Source organism: Phacochoerus africanus, chromosome 8, assembly GCF_016906955.1.
Source record: "Phacochoerus africanus isolate WHEZ1 chromosome 8, ROS_Pafr_v1, whole genome shotgun sequence".
NCBI lineage: Eukaryota > Metazoa > Chordata > Mammalia > Artiodactyla > Suidae > Phacochoerus > Phacochoerus africanus.
In genome coordinates, this window is record NC_062551.1 from 98593854 (window position 1) to 98612738 (window position 18885).

At 45.5% G+C, this 18885-nt stretch overlaps 1 protein-coding gene across 1 annotated transcript; it reads right to left on the reverse strand.

The window, feature by feature from the left end:
* Window positions 1-3472: 3472 nt before the first annotated feature.
* LOC125134293 (small ubiquitin-related modifier 2-like) lies at window positions 3473-3748 on the reverse strand. The gene is given in 2 exon segments (XM_047793398.1): window positions 3473-3537; window positions 3607-3748. Coding segments are annotated over 2 exon segments (207 nt in total).
* Between the last annotated feature and the right edge of the window lie 15137 nt (window positions 3749-18885).

Below are 18885 nucleotides of genomic sequence, written 5' to 3' on the forward strand. Positions count from 1 at the left end.
ACTTTGCTGTACACCCGAAGTTAACCCAGCGTTGTAAAGCAACTACAATGATTTTTTGTTTCTTTTTTTGTCTTTTTAGGGCCACACCTGAGGCATATAGAAGTTCCCAGGCTAGGGGTCGAATTGGAGCTGTAGGTGCCAGCCTATGCCACAGCCATAGCAACTCGGGATCTGAGCCTTGTCTGCAACCTACACCACAGCTCACAGCAACACTGGATCCTTGGCCCACTGAGCAAGGCCAGGGATCGAGCCAGCATTCTCATGGATGCTAGTCATTCATTACCACCGAGCCACAACGAGAACTCCCAACATTTTAAAAATAAAAAAATAAAAAACCATCAAATGCCCATTAGTGGTCAAACAGCAGCTTAGCCATCAGATGAGTAGCCAGTATCATCTTGGTCTGGCTTGTGAGCCAGTTAGCAGCTCAGAGTAGGACTTGTTTCCAATGAAATGCTCACTTGATGTGTCAGCAAGGAGGGAAACTCCCACAACTGTGCTCCACATGTTGGTCTTTTGTAAGAAGCTATGCAGACTCACGGGCAATTTTCACTACTTTGGAAACAGCCCAGAACTGCAGCTCCAGCTCACCTCTGACGCAGTGGGAGCTGTGGCCTTCTTAATGGTCAGTGGTGGCATGAACTGGGCACGTGCTTTTCTCAGAGCGCCTCACCTCCTGGCCCTCTTGACCTGGGGCTGAATCTCACTTCCTCCCAGCGGGATCCGTGGCCCCCCTCTGCTCCTGACTAAGGTCTGAGTCAGCCAGTCACCTTCCTCCAGGTCAGAATCTAATTCTTTGCTTGTCAGAGCTGCCATTTCCATCCTCAGACTTTTCCTTCACACTGGGTAGAGAAGATTTGTGGAATTTTCCAGAACCAAAGCACTGCTTTACTAGAATCACCATTTTTTTGAGAAGGATAAAGTGGCATTATTCTAGTTTTCCTCAAATCTGTTTAATTTAAGATAAATTATTGAACAAAAAATTTGAAGTGATTTAATTATTAAAACTGCTCATTTTTAATTAGACTGTAAATGTATAATTGTCACAAAAATTTTAAGACCATTTCGACTGGTTTAGGCTGTATATTTTTCTCTTTAATTCTACTTACTACTTCATGAGGAAATATTGATAAATTTCTCAATTAAAAAAAAGTTTTTTGGAGTTCCCATTGTGGTTTAGTGGGTTAAAGACCTGACCGTCTCCATGAGGATGCAGGTTCAATCCCTGGCCTCATTTAGTAGCTTAAGGATCTGGCATTACTGCAGCTGTTGTATAGGTCGCAGATGTGGCTTGGATTGGTGTTGCTGTGGCTGTAGTGTAAGCCGGCAGCTGCAGCTCCCATTTGATCCCTAGACTGGGAACCTCCATGTGCTGCAGGTGTGGCCATTGAAAGTTAAAAAACATGGTTCCTACGACTAGGAACCATGAGGTTGCGGGTTTGATCCCTACCCTTGCTCAGTGGGTTAACGATCCAGCATTGCCGTGAGCTGTGGTGTAGATTGCAGACTCGGCTCGGATCCCGAGTTGCTGTGTCTCTGGCCTGGGCCGGTGGCTACAGCTCCAATTAGACCCCTAGCCTGGGAACCTCCATATGCTGAGGGAGCGGCCCAAGAAATGGCAAAAAGACAAAAAAAAAAAAAAAGAAACAATTTTGGAGTCTTTTGTGGTGCAGAAGGTTAAAGATATGGCATTGTCACTGCAGCAGCTCAGGTCACTGCCGTGTGGTGGGTTTCATCCCTGGCCTGGGGAATTTCTACATGCCATGTATGCCGTCAAAAAAAAAAAAGGTTTATGGGTGAAATAATGTAATAACAGATAAATTATTGACATATTATAATGACATAACATTATATTATGTCTGAGATTTGCTTCCAAATGATCTGGTTTGGGGGTGGGTGACTAGTAAGTTTTTAGAAGATACAAACTTGGCCATGGATTGATGATCCTTGAATCCAGGTAATGGGGTCACATGCAATTTCATTGTATTTGTTCATTATGACAAATACTTAATTCTATTTAGTGCACTTGAAATTTTTATTAAAGAGAGAAGCCCACTTTGGTTTGACCCTAATTTTGATGACTGTGATGCAGTTCAGCCATAAACTGTGGGCACCAGAGACCACTCCCGCCCCCCAAGGCCACCTCCTCCCCAAGCAGGCACTCGTCGGGGGTACAAGGGCTTTCCCAGCTCCCTTCCTTCCTCCTAAGGCTTCTGGGTAGAGTTCCTACTGCTCTTCTTTCACATCATCTTTCTTTTCTATTCTGAATTCCATTTCACGCTTTTTCTAATTATTCCCAACAAAGAAGAAACTTGAAATTCACATATGCTGTGACTGAGAATCTTTTTGCCAAAAGCATGTTCAAAAGTAGCCCGAGGGGTAGAATTCTTCCCAAGAAGAGCATCTGGGGAAGGATTTCTGCCTTGGTTTTCTGTAAAATAAGGTTATTTAACACAGAGCTGAAGAAAGCATAGAGAGCAACTTTTCATTTTCCTGTTAATTGCCCTTGAGCCGAGAAACAGAAATAAAAAAGCATTAAAAAAAAAAAAAGGAGTTCCCACTGTGGCACAGTGTATTAAGAACCTGCCTGTAGTGTCTTGAGTTACTGCAGAAACAAAGGTTTGATCCCTGGCCTAGTGCAATGGGGTAAATGATCTGGTGTTGCTGCAGCTGTGGTGTAGGTCACAGCTGCAGCTCCAACTCAATCCGTGGCCTGGGAATTTTCATATGCCGTGGGTGTGGCCATTAAAAAAAAAAACAAAACCTGAGAGTTTATTTAGACATAATGCTTAACTTGAAGGGGAAAACTATCTAGGACTCATTTATTTTAGAGTAATTTATCCTTACTTAAAGACACATTGCCCTACCTGTAACAGCTACATCCAAAAAAGTTATGAAATTTTTCCAGGTTTTACAGTGAAAATGAAAAGCATTAAAATTCTCCAATTGGGAATTCCTGTGTGTCTCAGTGGGTTAAGGATCCAGTGTTGTCACTGCTGTGGCTTGGGTGGCTGCTGTGGCACGGATTTAGTCCCTGACCTGGAAACTTCTGCATGCCACTGTCAAGGCCAAAAGAAAAGAACAACAAAAACCCACCTCCAATCAAAAGGTATGCAATAATTTTTCCGGTGTTCTTTTTTTTGTTAGTGAAAGTAAAGGACTTACTGGCATATAATGATAAGAGCTAAATGAGCCAATAATGGAGAAAGGGGCTTTTTTCACAGGAGCAGTATTTTCTCCCACCCCATCTCCTTTGATATCGATCAAAACATACCCTTAGCCATTTAGTTTTAAAAAAAATCAATTTGCTTCTGCACAAACCCGCATTACTTAATGTACAACAAAGGAGTGGGAAAGGGGAAAATGAGAGACTAGAGAAAACTATACTGTAGCAGTCAGGATGCGGTGGAACCCAACTGTGGTTTTCTGAGAAAGATTTCTTGGTTCTGGAGTAAAGTAGCAGTTCCCCTCTTTAGTACACCCCTCTTGTCTGCAGCTGGGACGTGTCAACTGTATCTTCCTTCTCCATTTCCAACTCTGCAGGTGTATCTGTCTCACTGGTCAGCTGCCCATCAAATTAGAATCTGACCTGCCTCACTGACAAACTCTGTTGTTCACAATAGGCTTTCATTAAAAGTGGTTATGCCTCTGAGTCTTAAACTGCACCCGGGAAGCATCCTGCTGCCTTCGTATGAACATGATCAAGGTGCTCGGTCTTGGGTCCCTCCTTGGGCTTTTCATCAGGCATGGTGGCCCTGGAGTCTCCTCAGTGGACGCTTCACATAAAGGTACAAGGTTGGCACCAGACAAGCACAGAGCAGCACCAGGAATGGCAGAAGAAGGAGGCGGCATCAGTCAAAGGGCACTTTCTAAAATAAAAAATAATTCCCTTGAAAGTGTAAATGTAATTGGTTCGAACCTATTAGACCAGGGCAGGGGAAGAGCTTTACTATGGGGTCTACTTCCAGCTGATTACTTATGAAATAGCTAAGACTTACCTGGAGACATCTGAAACTCCCAGGTAACTGAAACACCTGTGTCAAAGCTCTGAGCACGGGAGGGATTCTCCATCAGCCAGGAAAGCAAGAACTGCTCATTGACAAGTGCTCCAGAAGAGAATAAATTACTGATGATATCAAGATCCTGCTGCGTAGCACTGGGAACTATGTCTAGGCACTTATGATGGAGCATGATAATGTGCGAAAATAGAATGTGTCCATGTGTGTGTAACTGGGTCACCATGCTGTACAGTACAAAAAATTGTATTGGGGAAATAACTATTAAAAATAATAATAAGATAATAAAATAATAATTATTGATGATACATGTTATAACTGCCACACATCACAGTCACTGCCACAGAACTGGGTATGAATCCAGGTTTGCCTGAATCGTGGAGTTCAGACTTTAAAAATTCAATGCACTTCAGATACAACGGGTGAAAGACCCCGGGAAGGAAGAGTGAGAAAACTATTCAAAATGTTTTTAGTTGGTATTAGGAAGACTGGGGTTGTTGCTAATTACCTTGCTCATAGTCGAGATCATTTTGGAAAAAATATTTGTACTACGTACCGCAAATTTCAATGATATAATTTTAATGCTGACTTTCTAGAGGTTGGGAACGTCACTTATAATAGAGATGAGGCTGCTAAGAAATCCAACAGAAGGGTTTGTTTCCCTTTTAGCTGTAGATCTGAAGATAGGACTTACCCGGAGCAAAAAGAATTCTATCTATGCTTTGGTTTCAGTGAAGAAGAGCAGTGTCTTTATTGTGGGCATGCCTTAACTCAACGCCAAGTTACTCAGCTCAACTTTAATCCTGGGGCTACAATCAAACCACTCAAAGCCCCATTGTTACACCTGAGAGTGGGGCATGTGCCAGCCTGATTCAAACCTGGTAGCACATCACAATGGCGAGTCAGGGTTTATTCAGCTGTTAGTTTTGAGATGCAGATAGAATCCAGCCTTTCTCTCCTTCTATTCTGTTATGGTTCCCAAAAGTTACTGCCCAGAGGGTACGGACATTCCAGGCTTTGCACACATTTGCTTTGAGAATCTTGGATTTTGAGAGCACTAGAGATAAGATTTGCATACATCACAGATGTGAAAAGATAGGTCTAAATGAACACAATGCGGTCAGTAGGATCTTGCTGCCTGGATAATATGAGGTGCTCTGGAGTGAAACTGTGGTCTCAGGCTGGAGGTCACTACTAAAAGGGTGCCCTGAGAGGTCTGGGTACAGAGGGATGACTGTTTCGACAGGCAGTTCAGCTGGAGGAATAGGTGAGAAAGCCACTTCATGGGCAACTGTCTGTGAGTCATTGTCTCCTTTGGACCAGGGAGGAGGAGGACCAGGGCCCAGGACAAAGCAGTCAGAGGCCCAGAGAGCAGCTTTCTCTACACTCTGCCCTGTCCGCAGTGCTCAGTGAACTGCTAAGTGCGTTCCCAGAATCTGCACCTTGTGGCTACCTTGGACAGGATGGAACCCTTCCGCCCCTAAAAGACCAGAAGCCATTAGCACCATCCACCGACAGCTTGGATCCAGCCCCAGCCCCTCACTGGTGGCAGATGAGACCAGAGCTGAGGCAGGAGCAGGGACTGACTGCCTTCCCAAGTCATGGTCCAGGCTGTGAGGATCCTGCAGCACAAGCCTGTGTCGGGAGCAGAGACCTCAGAAGTGCATGGAGGACGAAGAGTGGGGCAGAATTGGGGCTGACAATTTGACATCAGCAGATGTGGGCAAGCAGCTGAGGGCTTTGGGAGAACAAGGCTGGTGCAAAGGGAGCTGTAGGAGGAGCAGGTGTATCTCTGGCAAAGTCAGAGTCAGGAGTAAAGTCTCACCTTCTCTGCAGCCTCTGCCCTCCCTGCTCCTATTGGATGAGAGTGTGCCTGTTACCTCCAGGCCCAGCCCTGGGGCTTCTGCACAGCCCTCGCTATAGGCCCGGGGATTAGAGGTCAGAGGTTCCTGGGGCTGGGGGAGGCCTGTTGCTTACAGACTAGAAATTATTTTTTTAATTATTGTGGTAAAGTAGATATTAACATAAAGTGTACTGTTTTAACCCCTTTTAAGTGTATAGTTCACTGGCATTAAATATATTTGTTGCTGAAACTTGGCCTCTGTCCACAGGGGCTGAATAGAAATGCAGAGGCAGAGTTTTGGATGAAGGAGAAAAAAATCACTTTTATTGCTTTGCCAGGCAAAGGAGGCCACAGCAGGCTAATGCCTTCAAGACTGTGCCCTCCATTGGGAAGAACTGCAGAGACTTTTATAGTAAAAAGGAGAAAAACAGTGGGAGTTTCCCCTGTGGCTCAGTGGTAACAAACCCGGCTAGTATCCATGAGGATTCAGGTTCTGTTGCTGGCCTTGCTCAGTGGGTTAAGGATCTGGCACTGCTATGTGCTGTGTTGTAGGTTGTGGACATAGCTTGGATCTGGCGTTGCTGTGGCTGTGGCTGTGGCTGTGGTATAGGCTGGCAGCTGTAGCTCCAATTTGACCCCTAGCCTGGGAACCTCCACATGCTGCAACTGCAGTCAAAAAAAAAAAAAAAAAAAAAAAAAAAAAAAAAAAACAGCAAAAAATAATACAATAAAAGGAGAAAAACAGGGTTTCAGATAAGAATCAGGGTTGGCGCAGACAAGCATTCTTCTTTCTTTGGGGGAATATGCATCATCGAAGCTGGCTGGAGATCTCGGCATGATCCTAGTGGTGGTCTTCTGGGTTATTGCCCAGAATAATAGTACTTGGTGAAAAGGGCAGATTGATTGGAGATGAGGACAAACTAGGAAAGTTCCTGAAAAACATCATGTGCTAATGATCTTTAACCCACAGGCACCTGTGCTCAGGGTGCCTAATCTTTAGCTTACAGGTGATTGAGTTTAGGGTGCAATTAAATGAGGGAGACGCACAAGGAAGGGCTCCAAGCTGTTTAATATTAAAGTATTCATTTCTAAAAGACGCATGAGGAATTTGACTCTTCTCTTAGGTGTGTAAGATACCTATGTCATCACGTGTATCCCTTGAGAGGGAACCAGGATCCTGCCCCAAGGCTGCACTATTGCTGCTTGACTCTTGCTCCCTTGTCTCTGGATCCCCTCCCTTCCCTGATCAGCAACTGTCTGAACCTGCCCCTGGGGACTCAGAGCTGGCCAGGGAGGCTGAAGGAGGCCCCTTTCCTAAAAGAAAGAAATGGGGGACACAGAAAGGCCCTTGTTCCCAGGAGCCCCCCCAGGGCCCTATTCAGTTACACATTCACATTATTTCACAACCATCACCCCCGTCCACCCCCACAACTGCTTCATCTTTCCAAACTCTGTCTCCTTTAAATACCTGCTCCCCCTCCCCAGCCCCTGGTAACCTCGATCCGACCTTCTGTCTCTACAATTCTGATACTTTAGGCACCTCATTTAAGCAGATTCCTATGATATTTGTTCTTTTGTGTCCGGCTGATTTCCTCAGCACATTGTCCTCACGGTTCATCCCTGCTGTAGTGCGTGTCAGAATGGCCTGCCCTCTTACACCTGGGTACTGCGTTGTGTGTTTACACACATTTTGTTTATCCATTCATCCCTCCCTGGGCACTTAGGTTGTTTCCAACTTTTGGCTATTGTGAACAATGCTGCTGTGTATGTGGGTGTACAAATATCTTTTTGAGTCCCTGCTTTCAATTCTTTCAAGTATAAACCAGAAGTGGAATTACTGGATCGGATGGTAATGATGTGTTTAATATTTGTAGGACCTGCTGCACTGTTTTCCACAGGGGCTGCATGTTGCATTCCCACCAGGAAAGCACCAGGGTTCCAATTTCCCCCGCTTCTAGCCCACACTTACTTTTCCCTGTCCCATCTGCTTTTTTATGATGGTCATCCTGGTGTGTGTGAAGGAGCATCTCATTTGTGGTCTTGATTTGCATTTCCCTGATGATTCATCATGTGAAACAACTTTTCATGTATTTATGGACCATCTGTATATCTTTGGAGAAATGGCCATACAAGTCCTTTGCCCAGTTTTTATCAGGTTGTTTGTTGCTGTTGTTTGTCTTTGAGTTGCAGGGGGTCTTTATATATTCTGGATATTACTCCTTTAACAGATAGATGGTTTGCAAATATGTTCTCCCATTCTGTGAGCTCTTTCACTCTGTTGATAGTGTCCTGTGCTGTACAAAGTTGTTAATTTTGATGAAGTCCAATTTATTACTTTTTTTTTCTTTTTAGGGCTGCACCTGTGGCATACGGAGGTTCCCAGGCTAGGGGTCAAATCAGAGCTGTAGCCACAGACATAGGAATGGCAGATCCGAGCCATGTCTGCGACCTACACCACAGCTCACAGCAACACCAGATCCTTAACCCACTGAGTGAGGCCAGGGATTGAACCCGCATCCTCATGGATGATACTCAGATTCACTTCTGCCAAGCCATGATGGGAACTCCCAATTTATTATTTCTTTTGTTGCCAGTGTTTTGGTGTCCTATCCAAGAAATCATTGCCAAATCCAACATCTTCTAAAAGTTTAATACTTCTAGTTCTTCTGTTTAAGTCTTTGACCCCCCACCTTTGTATTTTTAGGGCCTCATCTGCAGCATATGGTGGTTCCCAGGCTAGGGGTCAAATCAGAGCTGTAGCCACTGGGCTACACCACAGCCACAGCAACTCGGGATCTGAGCCTCGTCTGAGACCTACACCGAAGCTCATGGCAACACCAGATCCTTAACCCACTGAGCAAGGCCAGGGATCAAATCGATACCTTCGTGGGTGGTATTCAGATTCGTTTCTGCTGAGCCATGACAGGAACTCCTGGGGTTATTATTATTTTTTTATTTGATATAATGTAAGGGTCCAACTTCATTCCTTCTGCATGTGAATATCCAGCTTTCCCAATACCATTCGTTAAGAAGAATATCCTTCCTTCGTTGAAGGGTGGTGCCCATTTTTCTCTGGCTTTGGGACTCCGCTCCCCTAAACCCTGCATTTTCCTTGTGGCTCTAGGTAGATTTAAGTGTCCCTGTTGCAAGCATGACTGTGTTTTTTTTACCTTTGGGATCCGCATCATAGGAACCGAAGGCAGAGTGGACTTCAGGTTGTCTGTGAGTGCATGTGGTAAAACTTACCCAGTTAAAAATTAGCCTGAAAAATCCCTGTATCACCCCAAGATTACATTGAGTGACACCTCTGAGGGAGTAGATCACAGATGGTTTCCCCTCCTGTGTTGGAATGGGCTGCTTTGGGGTGAGGAAGGGTATTGAGCATCAGATGCAGTGGTTGGTCTGCCTTTACAGGCCATTTTAAAATAAAAATTTAGGTCTCTATCAACAAAATCACTTCCCCGGTGGCATGATGCACAGGATGTGTGCTGCCCAGATGCAGAGGTGTCTGCGAAACAGCAGGGCCCTTGCCCCCACTCACTGCTCATCCCAAGACACCTGCCCCCCAGGTGAGCAGGTGTGGTGCTGGCCCAGAACTTTGTTTTCTTTCTCTGCAGATGCAAGAGGTTTGACTTGCCCCAGTTAAAAGGCACCTAGTGTGGCTCCACTGTGAACCACAGGTGGGGGCCCTGGCTTGTGGATTCCAGACCACTCCTGGTCTATGTCTGTCCTGCTCTCCTCCAGGGAAACTTTGGCCTTCTGACCTCAGCATGGCTTTGGCCTTGATCTACTCCCTGTGTCTGGCTTCTGGGTGACTGGAGCCCTTTGGTTCTTAGATTGTTGTCTGGTTTCCCTGCAGATTAACTTCTCGACTTGGACTGATGGACTGTGGGCCCAGGTTCCCAACCGAAGGGGCCACCCTGCCCCCACCCATGTGCCAGACCACTGCCTGGCAGGGGTTTCTTCTACCCCCTTTACCAGAGCCCACACTGGAGGGTTCCCAGACCTTTGGAACCTACTTGCCAGACAGGCCCTGGATGCTCTTGGATTCTAAGGCAGGAGTTGGGCCACTCTTTCTCCAGGACATCCTGGTCTCTCCTGAGCCATGTCCCTTCTGAAATTCCATCTGGGATCTTGTGACTGACCCTCCCCACCCCGGACCCAATAAGGGTCCTCCTGCCTGGTGTTGCTTAAGTTCAGGTCAGAAACAGGAAAGCTTTATCTGTGATGAGATCACTCTAGTGCACACACCCTCCACAAGGTCAGGGTGGTGGGGGGAGGTTCTTCAGCACAGGTGCAGCTGCCGCTCACACACCAGATCACAGGGCCTGCTGCAGCACGGCCACCCGCCATCTTGAGCTGAGACCTGGTGGGCGGAGCTTCTGCACACGGCACTGAGCTGACGCATCAGCAGCCGTTTTGCACCAAGACCCTGGCCTGAGGGGTCTGGCGCAAGTCCTCCGCTCGTCCCTGTGAACTGGCAGAAGTAGGCTCAGCACAGAGAAAACGAGGTTAGATTTTATTTAATGAGCCAGATCCTATTTTTCTCCCCCAGGCTTGTTAACAAGCTTTGCCTGTGACAACCTGAATGGCCACTGCAGACCCTGAAGTCACCCCTTCTCTTCTGGATTCTGTGTCCCTTTGTCTTGGTTTAGCACAAAGTGTCCACTAGTCAATGGTCACAACTGACTCCTAAGGGGGCTCTGTTCCCAGGGAGGGTCAGCCCTTAGTGCCGCCAGCGTCCTGAGGTTCCCGGGCTGACCGGCTGCTGCCCCCGGTTCTGGTCAGAAGCCGAACCCAACAAATCCTAACAATAGTTTCCACGTGAGAGGTCACGACTGTTTCTGCTGGGAGGTGGGCCCTTCCATCTACCTACGTCCACCTTGGGGCAGGTGGGGAGGCCAGGCACATGTCTGTCCTCCTTGCGCAGTCGCCAGGCATCCCGACGGAGCCTTCCGGAAGTTCATGAGGGGCCATTCCCCCACCAGCTGTCCGCACCCTCTCTCTGCTGGATCCTCTGCCTGCACGATGGACAGACAGCGGCTCCAGGAGGAGATTTGCAGGGGAGGAGTTGAAATCTCCAGTTCCGGGTCAGTGGGAGCACAGATCCTGAGAACTTGAGCAACTTCCCCCAGTTGGTGGCCAGCTCTGTCCTGCCTGACTCCAAGGCTCGTCTTCTTAACGCCCCCCATACTAATGCCCAGCGACATCTCATGCAGGTAAATCTTCTCTTTGCTGCTTTCTGCTTACTCCACCCCATCCATGAAGCCACAGTACACCACAGTGCCTCATTTGGCCCCCTGCTCTTGGGTGGAATTCCAAACTACAGTTCACCCCCTCGTTTTTTTTCTCCTCTTTCTGAATAGTCAGCCTGGGGCCATATCAGCAGGCTTGGCGCTGGGCTGGGTAACTCAGGAGGCAAAATGGCTGTGGTGTGAATGGGAGATAATGGCTCCAGACGTCTTCCCTTTTATTAATTAAAATGTTTGCACTTGAAGGACGATTGGGAGGCATTCGAGGTTCCTAACAACCCTGGGATGGAAAATATTTTTGCATGGGCCTTCTTCATATCCTGCAGATCTTGAGTCACATAGCACAGGCAAGTGCAGATGGGTGGGGACCCCAGTGCTGGCAGGCCCCCTGGCAGGAGCGGGAAAGCCAGCATCCCCATCCTGGCTCCCTTTCCCTAACTGTTGTTATGAGACCAAGGACTTTGTGGTCAGACCCTAAGCACTTTGATGGCTATAAGAGATCAGAGGCATTAGATTCACCTTCAAGGAGTAGCAGAAAGGCAGGGTGACAGAGCAGCAGGGACCAGCCCAGGGCAGGCAGACAGGACTTAAAGCCAAGATTTGCACATGCCTTGGGCAACCCTCGCCCTCTCGGGGCCTTAGTTCTTGGAGACTGGAGATCCTACCTACTCCACAGTCTGCAGGGCTAAGGAGTGCCCTGCACAATTAGCTGTCTGTGTCCTGGAAGAGCAGTCAGCAAAGTCCTCTTGGAAAGCGCAAAGTGCCATGGAGCTTTATGTTTGAGGAGTGAATGTTTGAGGACCCCCACTGCAAGTTTACATGTTGAAACCCTAATTCCTAATGAGATGAGGTGGTATTTGGGGATGGGGCTTTGGAAGGTAATTAAGTGAAGAGGGTGAGGAGCTGGTGATCCGATTAGTGCCCTTGAAAGAAACAGGAGAGTGAGCTGCCTCTCTGCTCTTCACCAGGTGAGGCTCAGCAGGAAGACGAGGACAAGAGCCTCACAGGACACCGGCTCTGCTCCACCTTGATCCTGGACGTCCAGCCTCCAGAACTGTGAGAAGTAAGTGTCTGGTTTAAGGGCCCTGTCTGTGGTATATTTGTTATGGTGCCTGAGCTGACAAAGACGGTGTGTTTTAGCGTAATTTTTAAAAGTCCAGGTGATACACCTGAGCCTCAGGCTTCCTTTTCTGGTTCTTCCCAGTAAAGATAATTCCTTGGGGTGATGCTTGCTCCCTCCTTCATGTTTCAGCCAGACATCATGGTGTTGGGGGTGTAAGCTAGGTCTCCTTTTCTGGAGTGGCAGTTTAGGGCCTGTCCAGGCTGGGCCTTGTTCTCACCTTGTTGCATAAAGGCCTGAGTTGGCGGTTCTGATATAGATGATGGCAGAGTTGATACAGGCTTGAGAATAAGACCATGGTGGGCCTTGTGATGGGAGGGGCAGTGCCTGGGCCTGTCCATCCAAAGGTGCACTGAGAACCAGACAGAGGGACAGTCAACCAGGAAGGGTGGCCAGCATCTCTGCATTATGAGCACCAGCAGGTGGGAGTCTGTCTGTCATCATTAGGTGAGATCACCTGAGAATCCTTAAGATGAGTGGACATGAGCCATACATAGCAGGACATGTGTTCAAAGACCACTGGACAGATAACTCTAGCTGAGCTTCCAGAGAAACAGATATGCAAAGAAACAGTAGAGATGCTATTTCTTCCCATCAGTTGGAGGCCCTGCCTGGCAGCACAGAACCTTGGAGCTGTGTCCTTGCTCAGGTGGCTGGGAGACACAGAGGCAATGTGAGGGGCTTCAGGGGAGTTCTGTGATGTGTGACCAACCTGATAGTTGGCAGGGAGCAAGCCCAGAGAGTCTGAATGCAGTGGGCTCAGGGAAGTCCCCAACCTAGTGTGACCCAGTAAAGCATCCATTCCCACCATCAGTGGATTCTTTAAAGGTCTGTTTCTCATGTGTGGCAACATGGTTGAATCTCAAAAATGTTATGTTGAATGAAGGAAGGCAGACAGAAGAGTACATATGTTGAGATCTCATTTATAATAAAGTTCAAGAAAAGAACAGATCTAGGGTGGTGAAATGTGAGCACTTTTACTCTGAGTAGGGGTGGGCTTTTGGTAGGGATTGACTGGGAAGGGAACAGGGGAACATTGCGGGCTGATGGGAATGTTGGTGGTGGTTCCCTGGGTGTAAAACTCGATGAAAATACATTTAAGTTATACGCATTTTACTGATTAAATTATACCCCAATAAAATACAGATACAATTATGTCCAAGTGTACAGACCATTGTGCTAGATGTCTGTGTTGCCCAAACTCAGCCTCTGTCCACCAGTGCCAAATAGAAACACGGAGACAAAGTTTTGGACCGGAGAGAAAATAGTAGCTTTTATTGCTCTGCAAAGCGAAGGAGGTCACAGCAGGCTAATGCCTTAAACATTGTGCCCTCCATTGGAGAAAAATTGTGGGGAGTTTTATAGGCTAAAAGAAAAACAGGGTTTCAAATAAGAATCAGGGTTGGGGTAGACATGCATTCTTCTTTGGGGGAATGTTAGTCATTGAAGCTGGTGTCAGATCTCAGCTGATCCCGGTGGTGGTCTTCTACATTATCACATCTTGACTTTTCTGGAATAACAGTGCTTTTGAAAAGGGCATATTGAACAGAGATTAGAGCAAACTAGGAAATTCCTGAAAAACGTCAGGTGCTTAGTGTAATCTTTAACTCAAAGCAATTGTGCTCAGGATGCATAACCCTTAGCTCACAGGTGATTGTATTAGGGTGCAATCAAGGGAGGAGAAGCACAAGGAAGGGCTCCAAGCTATTCAATTTAAAGCTATTGCTTTATTTAAAAACATAAGGAGGAGTTCCCATTGTGGCACAGTGATTAATGAATCCGACTAGGAACCATGAGGTTGTGGGTTCAGTCCCTGCCCTTGCTCAGTGGGTTAACGATCCGGCGTTGCCATGAGCTGTGGTGTAGGTTGCAGACGCGGCTCGGATCCCGCGTTGCTGTGGCTCTGGCGTAGGCCAGTGGCTACAGCTCCGATTGGACCCCTAGCCTGGGAACCTCCATATGCCATGGGAGCGGCCCAAAGAAATAGCAAAAAAAAAAAAAGACAATAAAATAAAATAAAAACATAAGGAATGGAGTTCCCGTCGTGGCACAGTGGGTTTGATCCATGGCCTAGCTCAGTGGCTTAAGGATCCGGCGTTGCCATGAGCTGTGGTGTAGGTCAAAGATGCAGCTTGGATCCCATGTGGCTGTGGCATAGGCCAGCAGCTATAGCTCCGATTACACCCCTAGCCTGGGAACCTATATATGCCACAGGTATGGCCCTAAAAAGCAAAACAAACAAAAAACAAGCAGCATAAGGAATATAATCTTTTAGGTGTGTAGGGTACTTAACATCATGTGTATTCCTTCAAGCTGCGCTATTTTTTTAACCTTTATTTTTAAATTATAGTTGATTTACAATGCCAATTTCTGCTGTACAGCAAAGTGACTCAGTTATGCATGTGTGTGTATATATATATATATATTTAAAATTCTTTTCCATTATGGTCTATCTCAGGAGATTGGATATAGTTCCCTCTGCTATACAGCAGGACCTCATTGCTTATCCATTCTAATTGTAATAGTTTACATCCACTAATCCCAAGCTTCCAGCCCACTCCAGTCCCTCTTCCCTCCTCCTTGGCAACCAAAAGTCTGTTCTCTATGTCTGTGAGTCTGTTTCTGTTTTATAGATAGGTTCATTTGTGCCATATTTTAGATTCCACATGAACATCCTATGGTATTTGTCTTTCTCTTTTAGACTGACTTCACTTAGTATGATCTCTAGTCACATCCATGTTGCTGCAGATGGCACTATTTCATTTTTTGTGTCTGAGTAGTATTCCATTGTATGTATATATGTGTATATATATATACACACACATACCTACATCTTAACCCATTTATCTGTTGATGGACATTTAGATTGTGTCCATGTCTTGGCTGTTGTGAATAGTGCTGCTATGAACATAGGGGTGCATGTATGTTTTTGAATTATAGTTTTATCTGGATATATGCCTAGGAGTGGATTGCTAGATCATATGGTAATTCTATCTTTGGTTTTCTGAGGAAATTTCATACTGTTTTCCCATAGCAGATGTACCAACCTACACTCCCACTAGCAATGTAAGAAGGTTCCCTTTTCTCCACACTCTCTCCAGCATTCGTTATTTGTAAACTTTTTTTTTTTTGTCTTTTTGCTATTTCTTGGGCCATTCCGGTGGCATATGGAGGTTCCCAGGCTAGGGGTTGAATCAGAGCTGTAGCCACCGGCCTATGCCAGAGCCACAGCAACGCAGGATCCGAGCCGCGTCTGCAACCTACACCACAGCTCACGGCAACGCTGGATTATTAACCCACTGAGCAAGGGCAGGGATCGAACCCGCAACCTCATGGTTCCTAGTCGGATTCGTTAACCACTGCACCACGACGGGAACTCCTGTAAACTTTTTAATGGCCATTCTGACTGGTGTGAGGTGGTATCTCATTGTAGTTTTAATTTGCATTTCTCTAGTAATTAGTGATGTTGAGCATCTTTTTGTGTACCTACTGACCATGCATATGTCTTCTTTGTAGAAATATCTATTTAGGTCTTTTGCCCATTTTTGATCGGTTTTTTTGTGTTTTTGTTATTGAGTTGTATGAGTTGTTTGTATATTTTGGAGATTAATCCCTTTTTGGTTGCATTGTTTGCAAATATTTTCTCTATTCTGTAGGTTGTCTTTTTTTTTTTTTTTGGTTCTTTTTGGGTCTTCACCTGAGGCATATGGAGGTTCCCAGGCCAGGGGTTGAATCAGAGCTGTAGCTGCTGGCCCACACCACAGCTACAGCAACTCGAGATCCTAGCTGCGTCTGTGACCGACATGACAGCTAATGGCAATGCCGGATCCTTAACCCACTGAGTGAGGCCAGGGATTGAACCAGTATCCTCATGGATACTAGTTGGGTTTGTTAACCACTGAACATGATGGGAACTCCTCTTTTGTTTTTTGTTTTTTGTTTTTAAATGGTTTCTTTTGCTGTGCAATAGCTTGTAAGTTTGATTAGGTCCTATTTATTTTTGTTTTTATTTCTATTGTTTTGGGACAGCTAAGTAACATTGCTGCAATTTATGTCAGAGAATGTTTTGCATATGTTCTCATCCAGAAGTTTTATGGTGTCATATCTTATATTTAAGTCTTTAAGCCATTTTGAGTTTATTTTTGTGCATGGTATGAGGGTGTGTTCTAGTTTCACTGCTTTACGCACAGCTGTCCAATTTTCCACTTGCCAAAGAGAGTGTCTTCTTCCCATTTTATATGCTTACCTCTTTTGTTGCAGATTAATTGACCATAGGCATGTGGGTTTGTTTTTGGGTTCTCTGTTCTGTTCTCTGTTTTTGTGCCAGTACCACACTATTTTGATTACTGTAGCTTTGTAGTATTGTCTCAAGTCTGGGAGGGTTATACTTCTGGCTTTGTTGGTCCCCCCCCACCTCCACCCAGCTAGTAATTCTCTCCCTAAGAGAGGTAGGTGCAAAGTGGCCTCAGAGGTCAGAGGAAGGAGGATGACTTCTCACTGGAAGAATTGTCTTGGGCTTCATGGAGGAGGCAGCATTTGAGCTGGACTTGGAAGGAGTGTGGCAGAAACATTCTGTGTAGAAGAAACAGCAGGATAAAGTCGGAGTGAGAGAATATCTTGGAAGCTGCAAATAGTTCCATTTGGTTGAGATGTAGATAATGAGAAGGGAGCAATGGAAAAGACAGGAAGCAGAGGCACAAGTAGGATCAATTTGCAGAGGGTCTTAAATGTCAGGCAAGAGTATGGATTTTCTGGTGAGCTACTGAGGGTTTTTTAATTGTAGTTTATTATTTTTAAATCTTTTATTTGTATACAGTTTTAAAGGTTACTTTCCTATATAGCAGAAATTGGCGCAACACTGTAAATCAACTATAACAAAAAAAATATTAAAGATTACTTTCCATTTATAGTCATTACAAAACATTGGCTGGCTGTATTTCCCATGTTGTACAACACAGATATCCTTGATCCTATCTTACACCCATTAGTTTTTTGTTTTGTTTGCTTTTTAGGGCTGCACCCACAGCACAGCATATGGAAATTCCTGGGCTAGGAGGTCAAATCAGAGCTGCAGCTGCCAGCCTCCACCACAGCCACAGCAATGTGGGATCTGAGCTACATCTGCGATCTACACCATGGCTCATGGCAATGCCAGATCCTTCACCCACTGAGTGAGGCCAGGGATCGAACCCGCATCCTCATGGATACTATTTGGGTTCGTAACCCACTTAGCCACAGCAGGAATTCCTTACACCCATTATTTTTTATCTCATACTCTCTAGCCCTTAGATTGCCCCACCTCATAACCATTAATTTCTTCTCTGTGCCTGTAAGTCTGCTGCTTCTTTGTTTTATTCACTCGTTTGTTGCATTTATAGATAGCACATATAAGTGATATTATACAGTATTTGCCTTCCTCTGTCTGACTTATTTCACTTAGCATAATGTTCTCTAAGTCTGTCCATGTTGCTACAAATGGCAACATTTTGTTCCTTTTTATGGCTGAGTAATAGTCCATTGTGTATATATACCACCTCTTCTTTATACATCTGTTGATGGGCACTTAGGTTGTTTCCAGGTCTTGGCAGTGGTAAATAATGCTGCTGTGAACACTGGGGTGCACGTATCTTTTTGAATGAGTGGGATTTTTTTCAGATATATACATAGAAGTGGAATTGCTGGGTCATTTGATAGTTTCGTTTCGAGTTTTTTGAGAAAGTTCCATACTGTTTTCCACAGTGGCTGCACAAATTTACATTCTCACCAACAGTGTAGCAGGGTTCCCTTTTCTCTCTATCCTCACCAACATTTGTTATTTGTAGACTTTTTGATGACAGCTCTTCTGACAGGTGTGATAGCACACTGTAGCTTTGATTTGCATTTCTCTGATGGTTAATGATGTTGGTTATGTTCTCATGTGCCACTGGCATTTCCAATGAAATGTGTTGAGCTGGGATGTGATACTGGTGTCAAATGCAGGTTAGACTCCATGAGGGGGATTCTGGATACTGATGCCTGGTTTTTATGGCCATTCTGGTGTCTTTCCACCTAAAGACTGATCCATGACCAGCAGCACTGGCATCACCTGGGAGCTTGTTAAGAAGGCCCACCATCCTGTGAATCAGACTTAGTGAATCATACTCTGCATTTTAATAAGATCCTGGGAATTCCTCTGCACATCAAAGTTTAAAAAGCACTGGTCTATATGTTGGATAAAGGAATTGTGGGCCTATGGGGAGACGGGAGTTCTGAATCAATCCTTCATTACCTAAAATCCTGAGCACAATAGGGGAACGTATGCAGATAATGGGACTTTACGTTGTTTTTGGCAGTGACTAGCAGAACAGTTCATTACTGAGTCCTGGGGAAAAGCAAATGACATCCAGGGAAAGGAAGGGGTAAAAAATCTGAAGCAGAAATGCTGTGCTCCTCCGTTTCACAGACATAGTGAAGGCCTCTGTAGGTTAGTAATGGGAGAATCAATATTCTTGTCTACGTGAGTGGGAGCCAGGATTTCATTTGAATAATTTATCATCCTCCTGCATTAGAAATTGAAGACTTGCCAACTATTGAGTGTTTTAAAAGGTTGTGGTCGCTTTCTTTCTCTTCCGGGCTGCCATTTTGGGCCAGCTCTCTTGTGTGCTTTGCCAAACT